This window comes from Ixodes scapularis, unplaced genomic scaffold, assembly GCF_016920785.2.
Source record: "Ixodes scapularis isolate PalLabHiFi unplaced genomic scaffold, ASM1692078v2 PGA_scaffold8__174_contigs__length_109621045, whole genome shotgun sequence".
NCBI classification, from domain to species: Eukaryota; Metazoa; Arthropoda; class Arachnida; order Ixodida; family Ixodidae; genus Ixodes; species Ixodes scapularis.
In genome coordinates, this window is record NW_024609883.1 from 67,232,929 (window position 1) to 67,245,803 (window position 12,875).

Consider the following 12,875-nt stretch of genomic DNA (forward strand, 5'->3'; position numbering starts at 1 on the left):
TTATCGACGCCTTCTCCTACGACGCCTAGCGACCGGCTCTTTTAAGTCATCAACAAGTCTACTTCCGGCGACGCTGGTGTTTTCGTCCAAAATACAGCGCAGGTCTTTGGACATCCGATTCATGTTCCGGCAGAGATTTTGAATGGCGTCTCGTATTTCCTCTTCTTCGGCGATGGGCATCCTGGGAGGAGGGGGCTTGATGCCCACCGCGTTCTTGAGCTCAATGTTTACCAGCTTCATGTAGTCGATCAAAGACTTCACGTTCTCACGAAGGCGGCTGGATATCGTGTTTCCGGCGATGTCCATGCTCGGCACTGAGGACGAGTCCGACCTTTCCAACAAGAAGGACACGTTGTTCCGGTTCTGCATAAACTGCGCCTGTAGCTGGGGCTGAAGCAGAGCATGCAGCTGGGCTTGCAGTTCGGGTAGCAGCTGAAGCTGTAGCTGGGGCTGCTGCTGAGTTTGAAGTCTGAATTTTTGCATAGGTTGTGTTTCGGCAGTCTGGTCTGAGGAACGCAGCACATTGTCCACGGACGTGCCCACATCTTCGACGGGCTTCGCGATGGCTTTCGAGACGCCGGCCAGGTTGTGAGCGAGGCGGCCTACTCGCTCTTCAAGGGGAATCAGCCTGAACAAAAGGAAGGGGTAAATATATGAAAAATAAAAAGAAGTAGAACACGTTCATTACGACTTGAAGGTATCTCCACTTTACACATTTCGCTTCCGCCGAAAGTTTCTTAAAATACACTTCTGCGTCTCGTGATCTTTGAACGTGGTCACGCAGCGGAAGCACAATAGAAGGCGAAAAACGCGTGCCGGAAATGGCGCATTCGAAAGTGATGCCATGGGCCCCTTGTCGTATCAGTGACAATATTCTGCTACTTGAACCTTACTCGCAAACCTGTATTGAAACATTTCTAAAAAAAAAAACTACTGCATCCAAATAGGCTATTTGGCGCATTAGCTAACGCGTTCTTCTTATAGAGGAATCGATTCTCGAAAGTATTTCAACATACGAATTTGTCACAAGGGAGCCGCCATCTTGAGTCTCTTCACTTTTAATATGTGCGAAAACAATATTTAGCCGCCGCCACGCCAGTAGTAGAAATTCAGAATATAAGCGTAACCGTCGCCCATCTTTGTTTTGCCCCACCTTTATTTTGTTTAGCAGCAGGTAGAAATGTTTTTGTTCGATTTTTTTTTTTTTTTTTTTGTCGCCCACACCGGATATTTTGACCTGATGGCTGGTAACGGGACTACACGATCAACGTGTATCAAATTAAAAATATTAATTAGTTTTCGCGGCTACAACAATTATTAATTTCGTATTAGAGCTCTTATCGTAACACATCAAGAGGTTTTTATCGACACAAAATACACTGGCAATAGCCCCTCCTGTTCGTGAAGGCGTTAACTTATTTGCCGCATGGGTTGTCAGCGGCCCCAGAGATATGAACAAGATACTCATTACTTTGGTTAAATGGTATTTCCTCCATGTATATAGTCACTGTCGAAATAAACTATAGAGTTCTGCTATTTGTTGGAATGTAATGTGCAAAACTCTAATGAGATCGTGACAACCGTATCTCCAGTTGCTGACAGAAGAAACGTAAGGCGTCTTATTATCTCCGAGTTTTATGTCTGGATAATGGCGCAATGCCATTGGCTGCGGGGCGGTAATACGACTCTCAGTGCTCGGCGCACGCGGAACCAAATTCCGGCGGAAGACAACGACCTCGCGCTGTAGGGTGAGCAGCTGGTGATCCTAACCTGTCACCGGCTATTAGCGACGTACGCAACCGAAAACGTCTCTGTGGTCCGAGTTTGTGATTGGCCAAACCATATGGCTTCCTGTATACACGAAATCAGCTCTGTTACGTCACGGAGTGGTGGTGGCGCGACAGGCGCCCTTCCGGTCTGAGGCTGTGGGCGGAAGTCACCATGCGGGGCGTGCATTCCTGTGTTTTCTTTTGGAAGAAACCAGACAAAGAAATACCTGCCTTCTCGTCAAAACGCCACAACACGCGGCTGTACCAAAAAAGTCGGAAAATGTTTGAAGATTAGTTTTCGTGTGTTTTCTGCCTGCTCGGTTTGTCCGTGAACGTGGATAGCGTGCCGTGAAAGAAGAAAAACCAGACGACGTCGAACCCACGATTGCTTGTGCGGGTAGCAATTTGGGTTGAATTCACGGTGTGTTGTAGTCGTCAAATGTATTTGTTTTGTTCCAGCTTGAGCGCGGGAACACCGCCAAGCTATACCGACCACCTGCGGAGTACGTTCTGTGCGTCTTCGAGTTCAAACGGCCGCCTGATCGTTTGAACTGCCGTCTGTTCTTGAAAACGTTTCTGCAAACGACAGCGTTCCCGTAGACCAAACGTGAAAACGGCAATAGCGATAAGAAATAAGTGCATGCTTCAAAAGACTTTCCAGTTTGAAGGGTCCTTAGGTTACGTAGGCTTGGTGTAAACAGTAGATACAATAAGATGTTCATCATTGTTGCGAATGGCCATCACCGACTTGTTATGCATGATTCCCTTGGTGCGATTCTGCTCGCGATTTCCAGTATCGACGTCGACCATCTCAGCTACGGTTCATGCGTTTGCAGCCCGAGCGTCGTCGCGACTGAGGATCGCGAGTAGAATCGCACCATGTGAATCAGGCTTTAGCGTCTATTCTGCGGCGTCCTCGGGAAATGAATCGCCGCATGTTACACTATTTATGCGACTTTCTGGGGAGTCACGAGCCTCGTTAATTTCGCTTTGACCGCTAATGTAGTCAGACATTGCCAGGAAGACGTAGAATCAACGATTCCAGAGCTAAAAAGAGTACGGGGGAGGGGGGGGGGGGGGGGGGGGGGGGGGACTTGCACCGACGCCGACAACATCGCATTCCAAGGTTTGCTTATCGGCGATGGCCAGCTTTATGGCCTACACCCCATCGCGCATGCGCGATGCGCGGCGCCGGTAGCGTCCACTACGGGCGCTCCGGTTTGTTTGTAAACATGAGTTGGTGTATACTGATAATGCCTGCCCAATCGCCGGTTCTTGGAGAGGCAAATCCTGCCTATCACGGCGAGGCAAATCTGGGTCGTGACGTCACGAAGGGAAACCACAAGAGGGCGTCAGCCAACCATTTTGGCGCTAATAGACCTTTTCCGTGTGGTCGCCGCCATTTTCAATTGTGGAGTTGCTAGTATGGGAGAAGCATTGTTTTGCCTTCGCCACGCAACGAGAAGGTGTTCAGGATTTTGTCGGGAATGCCAGTCCTTCTTGATTCGCATGTTCTATATTTTTAACTTATTCCAAGTGGTAGTGACCTGCTTTTTTTATTATTTTTTGTGGAAAATATCTGATATGTAAACTGCGTGGCTGAGAATGCGAGTAATCGGAAAATATATGTACGTATAGAGGCTTCTTTCCCGTTTACAAAAAAAAAAAAAAAAACGTCTCTTTGGTCCGAAGAGACTTCCGGTCACTCCGTTTCGGCAGGCTTTCCGAGCTTGTTGATGTCGAAATTCCTGGGACGATGAAGTTCTACGGAAGTCACGAAGTTGTGGATTTGGCGAAATTCTTATGTTGTACTATTGAACATAAGAAATTAGATCGGTCGTCTTACAGAAGTAATAAACGATCTCCAACAAATCTCTCGCTAAGTGAATCTTTAGCTCACCACCTTTTAACTAGACATGAATATTTCACGAACGTTACAAAAAGAGGTGTTATGGTGAGGATTCTTTTTATTATCGCCTACCGGAAATTCGAGGAGACGTAGATTGCCAGCAGCGCATCCTTTTGGTGCTTTAAAAAAATTGTCAATTGTATGGTTCAAATCTCGACAGAGGAGAGCAAACCGCACACTCCATTACTCGCACTAACGTCCACTAGTAATCAAAAACGATACTTCTTTTCATCAATGAAGAGCGAACCTTCTGCTTTTTCGTGGTGTTTCAAGTGAAGACGGTGCGTTGCTGTATGAAAATACCAAGAACGTCACTTAAAAGATAAGGTAAGCAATGAAGGCCATAGCGTACTTTCTGCAAAGAGGCTTTCGAAATGTGCTCAGTGTTAAACTTCGTTATTCTTATGAAACTTTACATATCAAAATACTGTGGCATTATTAAGATCTGCAGAAGGTCGTGTTGTGCACTCTTGACTACCACTTACCTGGCCTGCGTCGGAGCGCCTGCGTGAGGCGGAGACGGATTTGACTTGAGAGATTTTGTCAAAGCGTCCATCTGGATGGCCAATTTCTTAAAATAGGTACCCAGGTCTATCTGTTCTGGCCTCTGTTCTGGCATCTCTTCAACCTTCGGCGCGGACGGCTTGGGCGGCGGATTGTTCACGGCCTGAGAGACCTGCTCTCTGTTGTGGAAGCCTCCTATGATCCTGCTGGCCATGTACTTGTTGGCCAAAAGGGAGTCTGTTATAGAGACCTCCGCTGGCGTGTCTATCTGGGTGTAGTCTGAGACGTTCTTTAGCTCTAGTAAGAGCATCTTGAGAAGCTGGATGAGTCGAAGCATGTTGCTCTCCCAGACCTCCCAGATGGGGTCATCCTCGTAGGGTCTAGGGTGTTCGGGTTCCTTTTCTGGAGGTGGCGGTGGAGGTTCCGGTACCAGCCTCGTTGAGATGTGGGTCGTGGTGGGTATCTTGACGCCATCGTTTGAGCTGCTGGACTCGGTAAGGATTTGGGATTCGACCCTGATGGCATCTCGCGAACTACCGCTCAACTGGACCTTAGAGGAGGCTGTACGCCTCACCTGAGGTTGCTGCTGATATTGGCTCGCTCGAAACTGCGACGCAGGCTCGGACGCGGAGGCGCTCGATCTCCTCACGACGTTTTCGACAATGTCCTTAAGTTGGAGGGACTGGCGACTGATTTGGCGGGCGATGCGGATTATCTCTTCCTTGCGAGCGGCGTTCATGATGGCGCGGAACGCGCGGGGACTTTGCTCTTTGGGGGTCTTTGGTCGGGTAATTTTGTTTCTGAATTCTCTGCCGAATTTGCTTGCTACGACTGACTCCTTTACCGGCCGCCCAAGAGCACGCGCCTTGAATGTCTTGTATCTTCATTGTCTTCCGCAGCTCGCGATATGTTGTTTTGGGAGCGTGCGTTCTTGTACGTTGTTCGTGTGCCATCACAGTTTAGGATATGATCGAGAATAGTCCATACTATGACGATAAAGAGTTCAAACTCCCATCCCAGGTCTCGGAACTTGAAGGGAATGCAAAGTTCTAAGATATTGAGGTGGGCTAGTTGGATATGCATGATGTAAAAATTAAATAGCGCAAAGGTTACACAAAGGACAAAGGACAGAACATATAGACAGGACAAGCGCTAACTCACAACTGGCGTTTTAATAGAAAAGAAGAGAAGGAAGCAGCATAGAAATACGCCGAAAAAGGAAGAAAAAAGATTTACAATAAAAGGAAAAAGTGAAAGGTATATACAAGAATGAATAAAAGAAAAGAGAAGAAAATGAGAGAAAGGGGAGCTGCGTAACTAAATTAATTCCTGGGAATATGTTGAAATTAAGAAAAGGCTGTAGCTTAAAGAAAGAAGAAGTTGAGAAGACTAGAAGTTCCCGCTGAATCAACCTCAAGTTGGCCACTGAAGGTAAGTTAATTCTTTTTCAGTTAAAGCCACTGAAGGTGCACTCACACAGGCGTCTTCTTTGTCTTTGATGGTTAAGGCCTCGTAGATTTCTCTTGAAGTTTTATCGCGGAACCGTCGTAGGATTTTCGTTTTTGTCAGGATCGGTAGGCATTTACAGTCTCTAACATGTACTGCGAGATGTCCCGCTGGAGTTGAATTGAGTGAGGAGGCATGTTCCCGCAACCTGGTGTTGACGCAGCGGCCTGTCTGCCCGACGTATATCTTGCCACAAGTGAACGGTATTTCATAAATTACCTGGCTTTGGCAAGGTACATATAATTGCTTGTGTTTGACGGTGCACGGTACTTCTCGATCTTGCGGATTATTTATCTTTGGACATAGCTTCTTGAGCTTGTTAGGTGCAGAAAATATGACGGGGATGCTATATCTAGACGCCACCTTTTTCAGGTTATGCGACACCTGGTGGATATAGTGAATCACTGCAGGACGCTGTCTTGGGGGTTTTGTATTTTCCTTTCCCTTTCGAGGACGGATCATTCTTTCTACTGCCTCACACAAGATGGTATTTGAATAGCCAGAAGTCGCAAGCCGTTGTAATTGCTCTTCAAAGCTCTGTCCCGCCTTGTGTTCGCACGATTTCTTGAGGGCCGCGTTGAGACAGTTGTTGATGATCCCCGTCTTTATGAGCTTTGAATGCGAAGACTCATATTGAAGTAATCTTTTCTTCGACCTTGGTTTATACATCCAACACGAGTGGTATTCTTGGAATTTTAGTTGTAGATCGAGAAATTGTAGGGAGAAGTCTGTAGGTAGCTCGTAGGTAAACTTTAGCCCTTGAGAATATTGCGTAAAGATTGCTCGGATGTTGTTGATTTGCGTCTCCTCTTTTTCACCTGGTTTTTTGCTTAGAAGCACGAGATAGTCGTCAACGTACCTGTATACTTTTGGTACCTGGTCGTTGGTTATTTGCTGAGCGATGGCTCGATCGCACAGAGACAAGAAGATGTCGCATAGCACCGGAGCTTAGCACCGGAGCTTAGCACCGGAGCTTAGCACCGGAGCATAGCACCGGAGAAGACTTCTAGTCTTCTCAACTTCTTCTTTCTTTAAGCTACAGCCTTTTCTTAATTTCAACATATTCCCAGGAATTAATTTAGTTACGCAGCTCCCCTTTCTCTCATTTTCTTCTCTTTTCTTTTATTCATTCTTGTATATACCTTTCACTTTTTCCTTTTATTGTAAATCTTTTTTCTTCCTTTTTCGGCATATTTCTATGCTGCTTCCTTCTCTTCTTTTCTATTAAAACGCCAGTTGTGAGTTAGCGCTTGTCCTGTCTATATGTTCTGTCCTTTGTCCTTTGTGTAACCTTTGCGCTATTTAATTTTTACAGAATGCAAAGTTGTTTGTCTTATCACAAAAACGCCTTTACCACTCTGATTATGTTTTAATAAGCTATTTTCCGGGAGATGCTCGTTTTGAATAAAGGATTTGTTCCAGCATTAGATGCAGAAAATGTCGTCGTGCTCAGCGTATGAGTCTATACGCATATGAGTATATGTTCCTATGAGCATGTGAGCATGTGAGCATGTAAGCATTTGAGCGTATGAGACGTGTGACACATTAAACGATTTTTTTTTTTTTTTTTGCGAAGTGATTGAATGTGGTGTTTAGACACCACTAACGACCTATTTACTACAAAGTTGCCGAATTCCATAACTTTTCACTCTCAAAAATGCTCGTGTGTCTACTTTCTTGTGGAACACTTGGGGCTGTTCAACATGTACAAATAATAACAGGGCCTCGGCAGTTCTTTTGCACGTGGCACGTTCTGGTGTTCGGAGCGTTCGGTCTCGGATGTTGTGCCTGGGTTTTAACGCGTGGCATGTGCAGTACGCCGCAATATGAAAGACCCACTCGGAGCGCGTGGCCGAGCGCTCCGAGTGGGTCTTTCATATTGCGGCGCACTGTACGCTTGATAGCAGCTCCTGGAATGAAGATACCGATGATAATTGCGGTTTCAAAAAATCGACCTATCACCGTTGAGCTTCGCTGTGACGTCATACATGACGTCATACCTGACTCAGCCAATCAGCATCGAGATAACTGGCGGCTTCACAAAGTGTTCCGAGCAACCGCCCCCCCCCCCCCCCCCTCCGGTAATCTTTAAAAAAAAAACAATAGCATTGTTAGACAGGGACACAATAAGGTAGCGTGAACTTGAAAGCTTTATTTTAAACAGTTATTAGACAAATTAAAAAAAAAATTTCACGCTTTTGTTTTAAATTTTTCTGGCGTGAACAATGAAGATATCCATGCGGCGTTGTGGTCCTCCGGCCGGATTTTCATCTTGGAACGTGCGGACAACGTTTGCGACGTCACTTTTGAATTCCAGCTTTAGATCATCTGACAGCAATGGCAGAATGGGCATTACGGGCAAACTGGCTTCTGCAAGAAAACAAAAACATGTTTCCATATAGGTTGGTAAAAGAAAATGATGATGATGATAATATTTATTTGCACTCAGAAAGAGATGCCGGTGAGAGCAGAAATACCGAGGGTCCGTGCCAGAGGCCTGCAGCACCAAAAGGAGAAAAAAAAATAAAGGAAAAGAAGGACGACTGGGAAATCCCTATAGTGAGTCGTGGCCGACAAGGCGGAAGCCCCAAAACCAGCCAGCGGCGCAGGCGCCCCACTGCACCCTACAGTCAGTGGTCACGTAGGGCGCTCTGCAACACCAACCTGCTCGATGGTCCGCAGCCTCCGTCACAACCCACCCCAGGGTTGTGACGAAGATGGACTAAAATATTAAATCTCTTTACCTAAAGGGAAAATGAAGAGGTTCTTGAAAAGAACGAGTTAGAGGTAATTCTAGAGTATGTTTACTCTAGGATTAAAGTATGTTTACTCTAGAATTACGTTCGTTTTCCCCTAAGATGTAACTAAACTCGAGAGAACACGAACAACTACCGACCAGTCGTTACGACATAGAATATTTCGGCCACCAAACGCGTGTCGCTCCTGCCCGGTTCCATTTTCAGTGTTCGTGAGTAGGGAGCGTGATTTGCTCGCTTTCCGAAGCGACGATCATGGGCCTGCTCGGTTAAGGAAATCGTACGCTGGGCTGATAACTCGTAAATATCGGAATGGTGTATATTCTCTCGCATTGACACCAGTAGTAAGGTCTTTTTCTGACCTTCTTTTCTTTTCTTTTTTTTAAATAGCTAGAGTGCGCGTGCATATGTTTGATAGGCGCTGAAGATGCGCGAGAGGGGAGATTCCAAAAGCACTTGATATGACGTCACGCTCCGGGAAGGAGGGGCTTCAGCGGCACACTGAAAATTATTTTCTGCAGCCTCTGTGTTCCAAATTGAAAAATAATCTTGATATCTGTGATCGTGGAGGCCATATAAAGACGATTGAAAAGTTTTAGCCTCAAATACGAAACCGCTTCAGTTTTCCTTTACATTTGGTCGCGCCTGTCTGTACCCAGGCGCGTTCCGATTTCCCACAATTGGCGCGTGATACCACTCGATGTATTTACGGTGCTCTTGCAAGGATGCGAACACGCACGAGGCACATGCCTTATGAGGTCTTTGGAAGTAAATAGCGGAGCATCACTTGCTCGTGGACAAGGCCTTTCACGTTCGCTCAAAAATGATTACCGGTGTATACATGTAACAAATTCAAAGCCCAAATTTTTCAAAACAGCGGCAACGCCGTGAAGTGACCTCGAAGACGTGTGAGCACGCAGCTGCGGTAGCGCTGCCGACGGCACTGTACATGCGCGGACGCTTTACTTCACGCGAATTCGGTTCCTGCGCCTGCGGGCAAACGCGGGCTTGTTTGCAAACAGCGTGTCGGTCTATAGTAAACTCGGATAGACGCCGTTTCAAGACTCTTGTAACAACATGCGCGTGCTCGAGCGATTGAGAGAGAGAGAGAGAATGCACTTTAATATTGAGCACAAATTAAGTGTTCAAAACATCCATGGCTTGTAAGGACGCCACATTATAACCGCCACGTTCAGACGAAAGTCCAGCCTCATGTATTAGGAAGCTTTACTATATAGGAGGACATTTTTCGTCCCCCAAATTGCTAGAGGCACTCGAAGTGTCTCTGCGCATGCGCCCTATGCGAAGTTCCATGTTGCTTGGGGGACCCCAAAGCGTGAGCGGCTCTCATTACGAAATATTCTATTACCACTCTCTATCCTACAAACGGGACAGACAACTTTTCCAGGTAGCACATGGGTTAGCCATTTGCTGCAATCGAGAACAGGCGGGACTCGGCGAATGTCGAGGCGGCGAAAAATACGTTTAAAACCTAAAAACCTACTGTGCGCAGCGACGATCAGTGTCGCGGCTCCGACTGATTTTCTTGGGTCGAAACGTGCAATCAGCTTCGTCGTTTTGCCCAGCTCCCTCTGCAGAGATTGCAGCCATTGACTTTCTTTTTCTCAAGAGAGAGTTTTGCATGAATTTAGTAGCTTCAGATTTCTTAAACCGCGGGTATACACTGCCCGTACGTTATGCAAAAGGCGCGGCGTTCTTTGCAGACACACTGACACAATTACCCTCGGACGCGTCTCAAGCATGGTCGAAGCACGTTTGCTTCGTGCACGCTTCCATCGCGTCTGCAGATCGATATTTTATAAGAAATTTGACAGAACCTCAAAGGAAGAAACGCTCCGCAGAACTTTTCTGCGCACTGTTTTCTGTACGACGCGTTAAGCAGTGTGGCCACGGCTTGAGGTGTGCGTTAGGGAGGCACGGGAGAGGTCAACCCCCGAGCGATCACTCGCCAAAGTTGTAGGTGTCGGCGCAAAACGCAATGTCACAGGAGCATTCGTAAAACCTACCGATGAGCGGTTGCAGTTTATCAAGACATGCGTTTATGGAAAGCACTTCGCACGTGTATGGCTTGAGGTTGGCACTGGCGAGAACGCTGTGCATGTACGAGAGAAGACTCGACCTGTCTTCCATGTCCTGGGTGGGCGGAAAGGACCTCTCAACAATCTACAAACAAAAAGAAAAAAAAAAGAAACGACATGTTTGAACAATCGACATGGCAAATCTTGTCGCCCTCTATATACTCAACTTTTCCCCGCGCTTACCAGTACTCGTATAGGGCGAAATCTATTGTAGGTGCTGGAAAGTATGCTCGAAGTAGTTTTTTGGCCTAATTTAATAGGAGCATGTTGAAGTTATACCTGAAGTGAGAGGTGTGTTAATTGATGGGCTCGATCACACGGTCACGCTGCGGTGTGGCTTGCAAGTATATAGGACTCAGCCAGAAAGTGGGAGCTAAATCCGTGAAGTAAATCCGGTGAAGACATTTAGGTGTCTTCACCGCAGTGGCGGGATAGGATCGGCGACAGCGCCACAAAACGCAGGCACATCTGGGCGCCAATAAAATAAAGTGTATGCTAAGGTGCAGTCAGAATGTTCTGCAAAGGTATCAATGCAAAGGTATCGCTGCAGGCACATATGACTAAATCATTGGCAGCTGCACCTCAAGCATATTCCAGGTATATTTGCTCCATACGTTTGTAAGTTTCGAACACGTTTGCAGACAATTATATTTTTTATGGCCTATGTGATAGGAGCGTCGTATAAAAGCCCGTTCACACTCTTGCGACCGACTTCGACCGAGAGAGACCAGACCGGTGTTTAAGCCTTTTGCGACTTCTTAGGACCGGATGCGATGCCGCGGAGCTGGTCCTAAGAAGTCGCAAGAAGCTTAAAAACCGGTTTGGTCTCTCTCGGTCTAAAGGCCCGTTCACACTCTTGCAACCGAGTACGACCGAGAGAGACCAGACCGGTTTTTAAGCCTCTTGCGATCTCTTAGGACCAGCTCCGCTGCACCGCATCCGGTCCTAAGAAGTCGCAAAAGGCTTAAAAACCGGTCTGGTCTCTCTCGGTCTCACTCGGTCGCAAGAGTGTGAACGGGCCTTTACTCGGTCGCGAGAGTGTGAACAGGCCTTAAGGAAGAAACACGCCTCAGGTTGTATATGCAGAAGGTATTTTGTTTGGTGTATTAGCCATGTGACCTCGGCTTTAAATTTTATTATAGGTGTTTGCAACGTATGTCTCCGTGGGATCTGTCTAAATATTTATATGCTGTTTATTAATTATACAAACATTGAGGTCCGTTCATGTCTCGCTAATCTTAGACCTCGTTTATATGATTACTCCGATAAGTAGACACAACTTTTAAGGGCGCATTGAGCAAACATGCGCATTTTTGTCTCGTTCGTATGGAAAACTCAACTATTTGGGGGGTGGGGGGCGGAGGTCTCCATATTAACAAGAACACACTGGGAAATAAACCTACCTTCTTGTACTTTTTCCACCGATCCAACTCCACGATCCTCCTCCATACCCTGTATAAAATCACGCGAGCCGCGACCACCAGCAAGCACTCGCCGTCATCGGTCATAAGGCCGGCAACGTTTCGATATGCAGCAGTTGTGTCCCGTGCCCAGTTGAGTGCCATGAAAGAGTAGACACGCTCGAACTTGCCGTACTTCTGAACGAGTCCCGAGATGTCACTCTCTACGTCGTGTACCTCGTACGCGATCTGCGGATGTGCGAAGTGCTTCTCGGCGTATTCGATCATTTGTCGAGAGATGTCAGTGGCCACAATCCTCCGGCAAGGCTGGCAGCGCGGTAACAGATCTTCGCGGGTGCTGTCACCGGGCCCGCAACCCAAGTCGATGAACTGTTGGCTGGCGGTGGGTCTTCTTCCAAACGACATCTGGAACAAGTCTAGAATCTTGCGGTTCATGGTTTGCGTGAAAAGGTGCGAGTCGGTGTAGAGCCCTGCATTTATCGCCGGTGCAGTTTTGGTTTCGTCGACATTCTCAGCCCTTGAATTGGTATTGGCCATGTTGCAGCACAACTGCCACCTGTCAAAGAGAATGTGGCTCTATTTTCCCTTCGTGCCAGTAGAAATTGTTCTATATATGATATCTAAAGTAGGACGAAATAAGACATGAAACATTCTAATCTTATCTAATATATCTTCAACATGAGTTGAAACAGCACGTGAGAAATGGTTCGTTAGAATTGCGTAATAAATTCGAATAGAACAAATTTACCACCGCTGTAAAAATCTGCGATCATGAGATGGCGGCCCGGTATTTCGAATTGTATCATAAATAACATAAAACTTGGTATCTGTCTTTTTTCCAATAAAATTGGCCCGAAAATTAATCTCAAAACATACATTATTCTAAGAATTGAAATCAAGGCTTCTGATAA

The 12,875-nt window shown here is 46.5% G+C and overlaps 2 protein-coding genes across 2 annotated transcripts; both read right to left on the minus strand.

Annotated features, from left to right (window-relative positions):
- On the minus strand, positions 1-4,921 carry LOC120839664. The gene is made up of 3 exons (XM_040209985.1): positions 4,164-4,921; positions 544-628; positions 1-390 (listed from the first exon to the last, which is right to left on the minus strand). Exons 1-3 carry the CDS (start codon positions 4,919-4,921, stop codon positions 1-3), a joined length of 1,233 nt encoding a protein of 410 aa, XP_040065919.1.
- A 2,924-nt stretch (positions 4,922-7,845) lies between these two features.
- LOC120839683 (juvenile hormone acid O-methyltransferase-like) lies at positions 7,846-12,509 on the minus strand. The gene is made up of 3 exons (XM_040210007.1): positions 11,947-12,509; positions 10,472-10,628; positions 7,846-8,058 (listed from the first exon to the last, which is right to left on the minus strand). The coding sequence occupies exons 1-3, from the start codon at positions 12,499-12,501 to the stop codon at positions 7,892-7,894; spliced, it is 879 nt and encodes a 292-aa protein (XP_040065941.1). The 5' UTR covers positions 12,502-12,509; the 3' UTR covers positions 7,846-7,891.
- Positions 12,510-12,875: the final 366 nt, after the last annotated feature.

What these genes read in the sequence shown, in the direction of transcription:
- LOC120839683 (XM_040210007.1), bottom strand. Translation starts at nt 12,501, where the DNA reads ATGGCCAATACCAATTCAAGGGCTGAGAATGTCGACGAAACCAAAACT. An exon ending in GGTGGAAAAAGTACAAGAAG is followed by an intron (nt 10,629 to 11,946) that starts GTAGGTTTATTT and finishes TTTTGTTTGTAG; the next exon opens with ATTGTTGAGAGGTCCTTTCC. An exon ending in TAAACTGCAACCGCTCATCG is followed by an intron (nt 8,059 to 10,471) that starts GTAGGTTTTACG and finishes GTTTTCTTGCAG; the next exon opens with AAGCCAGTTTGCCCGTAATG.
- LOC120839664 (XM_040209985.1), bottom strand. Translation starts at nt 4,921, where the DNA reads ATGAACGCCGCTCGCAAGGAAGAGATAATCCGCATCGCCCGCCAAATC. An exon ending in GGCGCTCCGACGCAGGCCAG is followed by an intron (nt 629 to 4,163) that starts GTAAGTGGTAGT and finishes CCTTTTGTTCAG; the next exon opens with GCTGATTCCCCTTGAAGAGC. An exon ending in TCGCGAAGCCCGTCGAAGAT is followed by an intron (nt 391 to 543) that starts GTGGGCACGTCC and finishes GCTCTGCTTCAG; the next exon opens with CCCCAGCTACAGGCGCAGTT.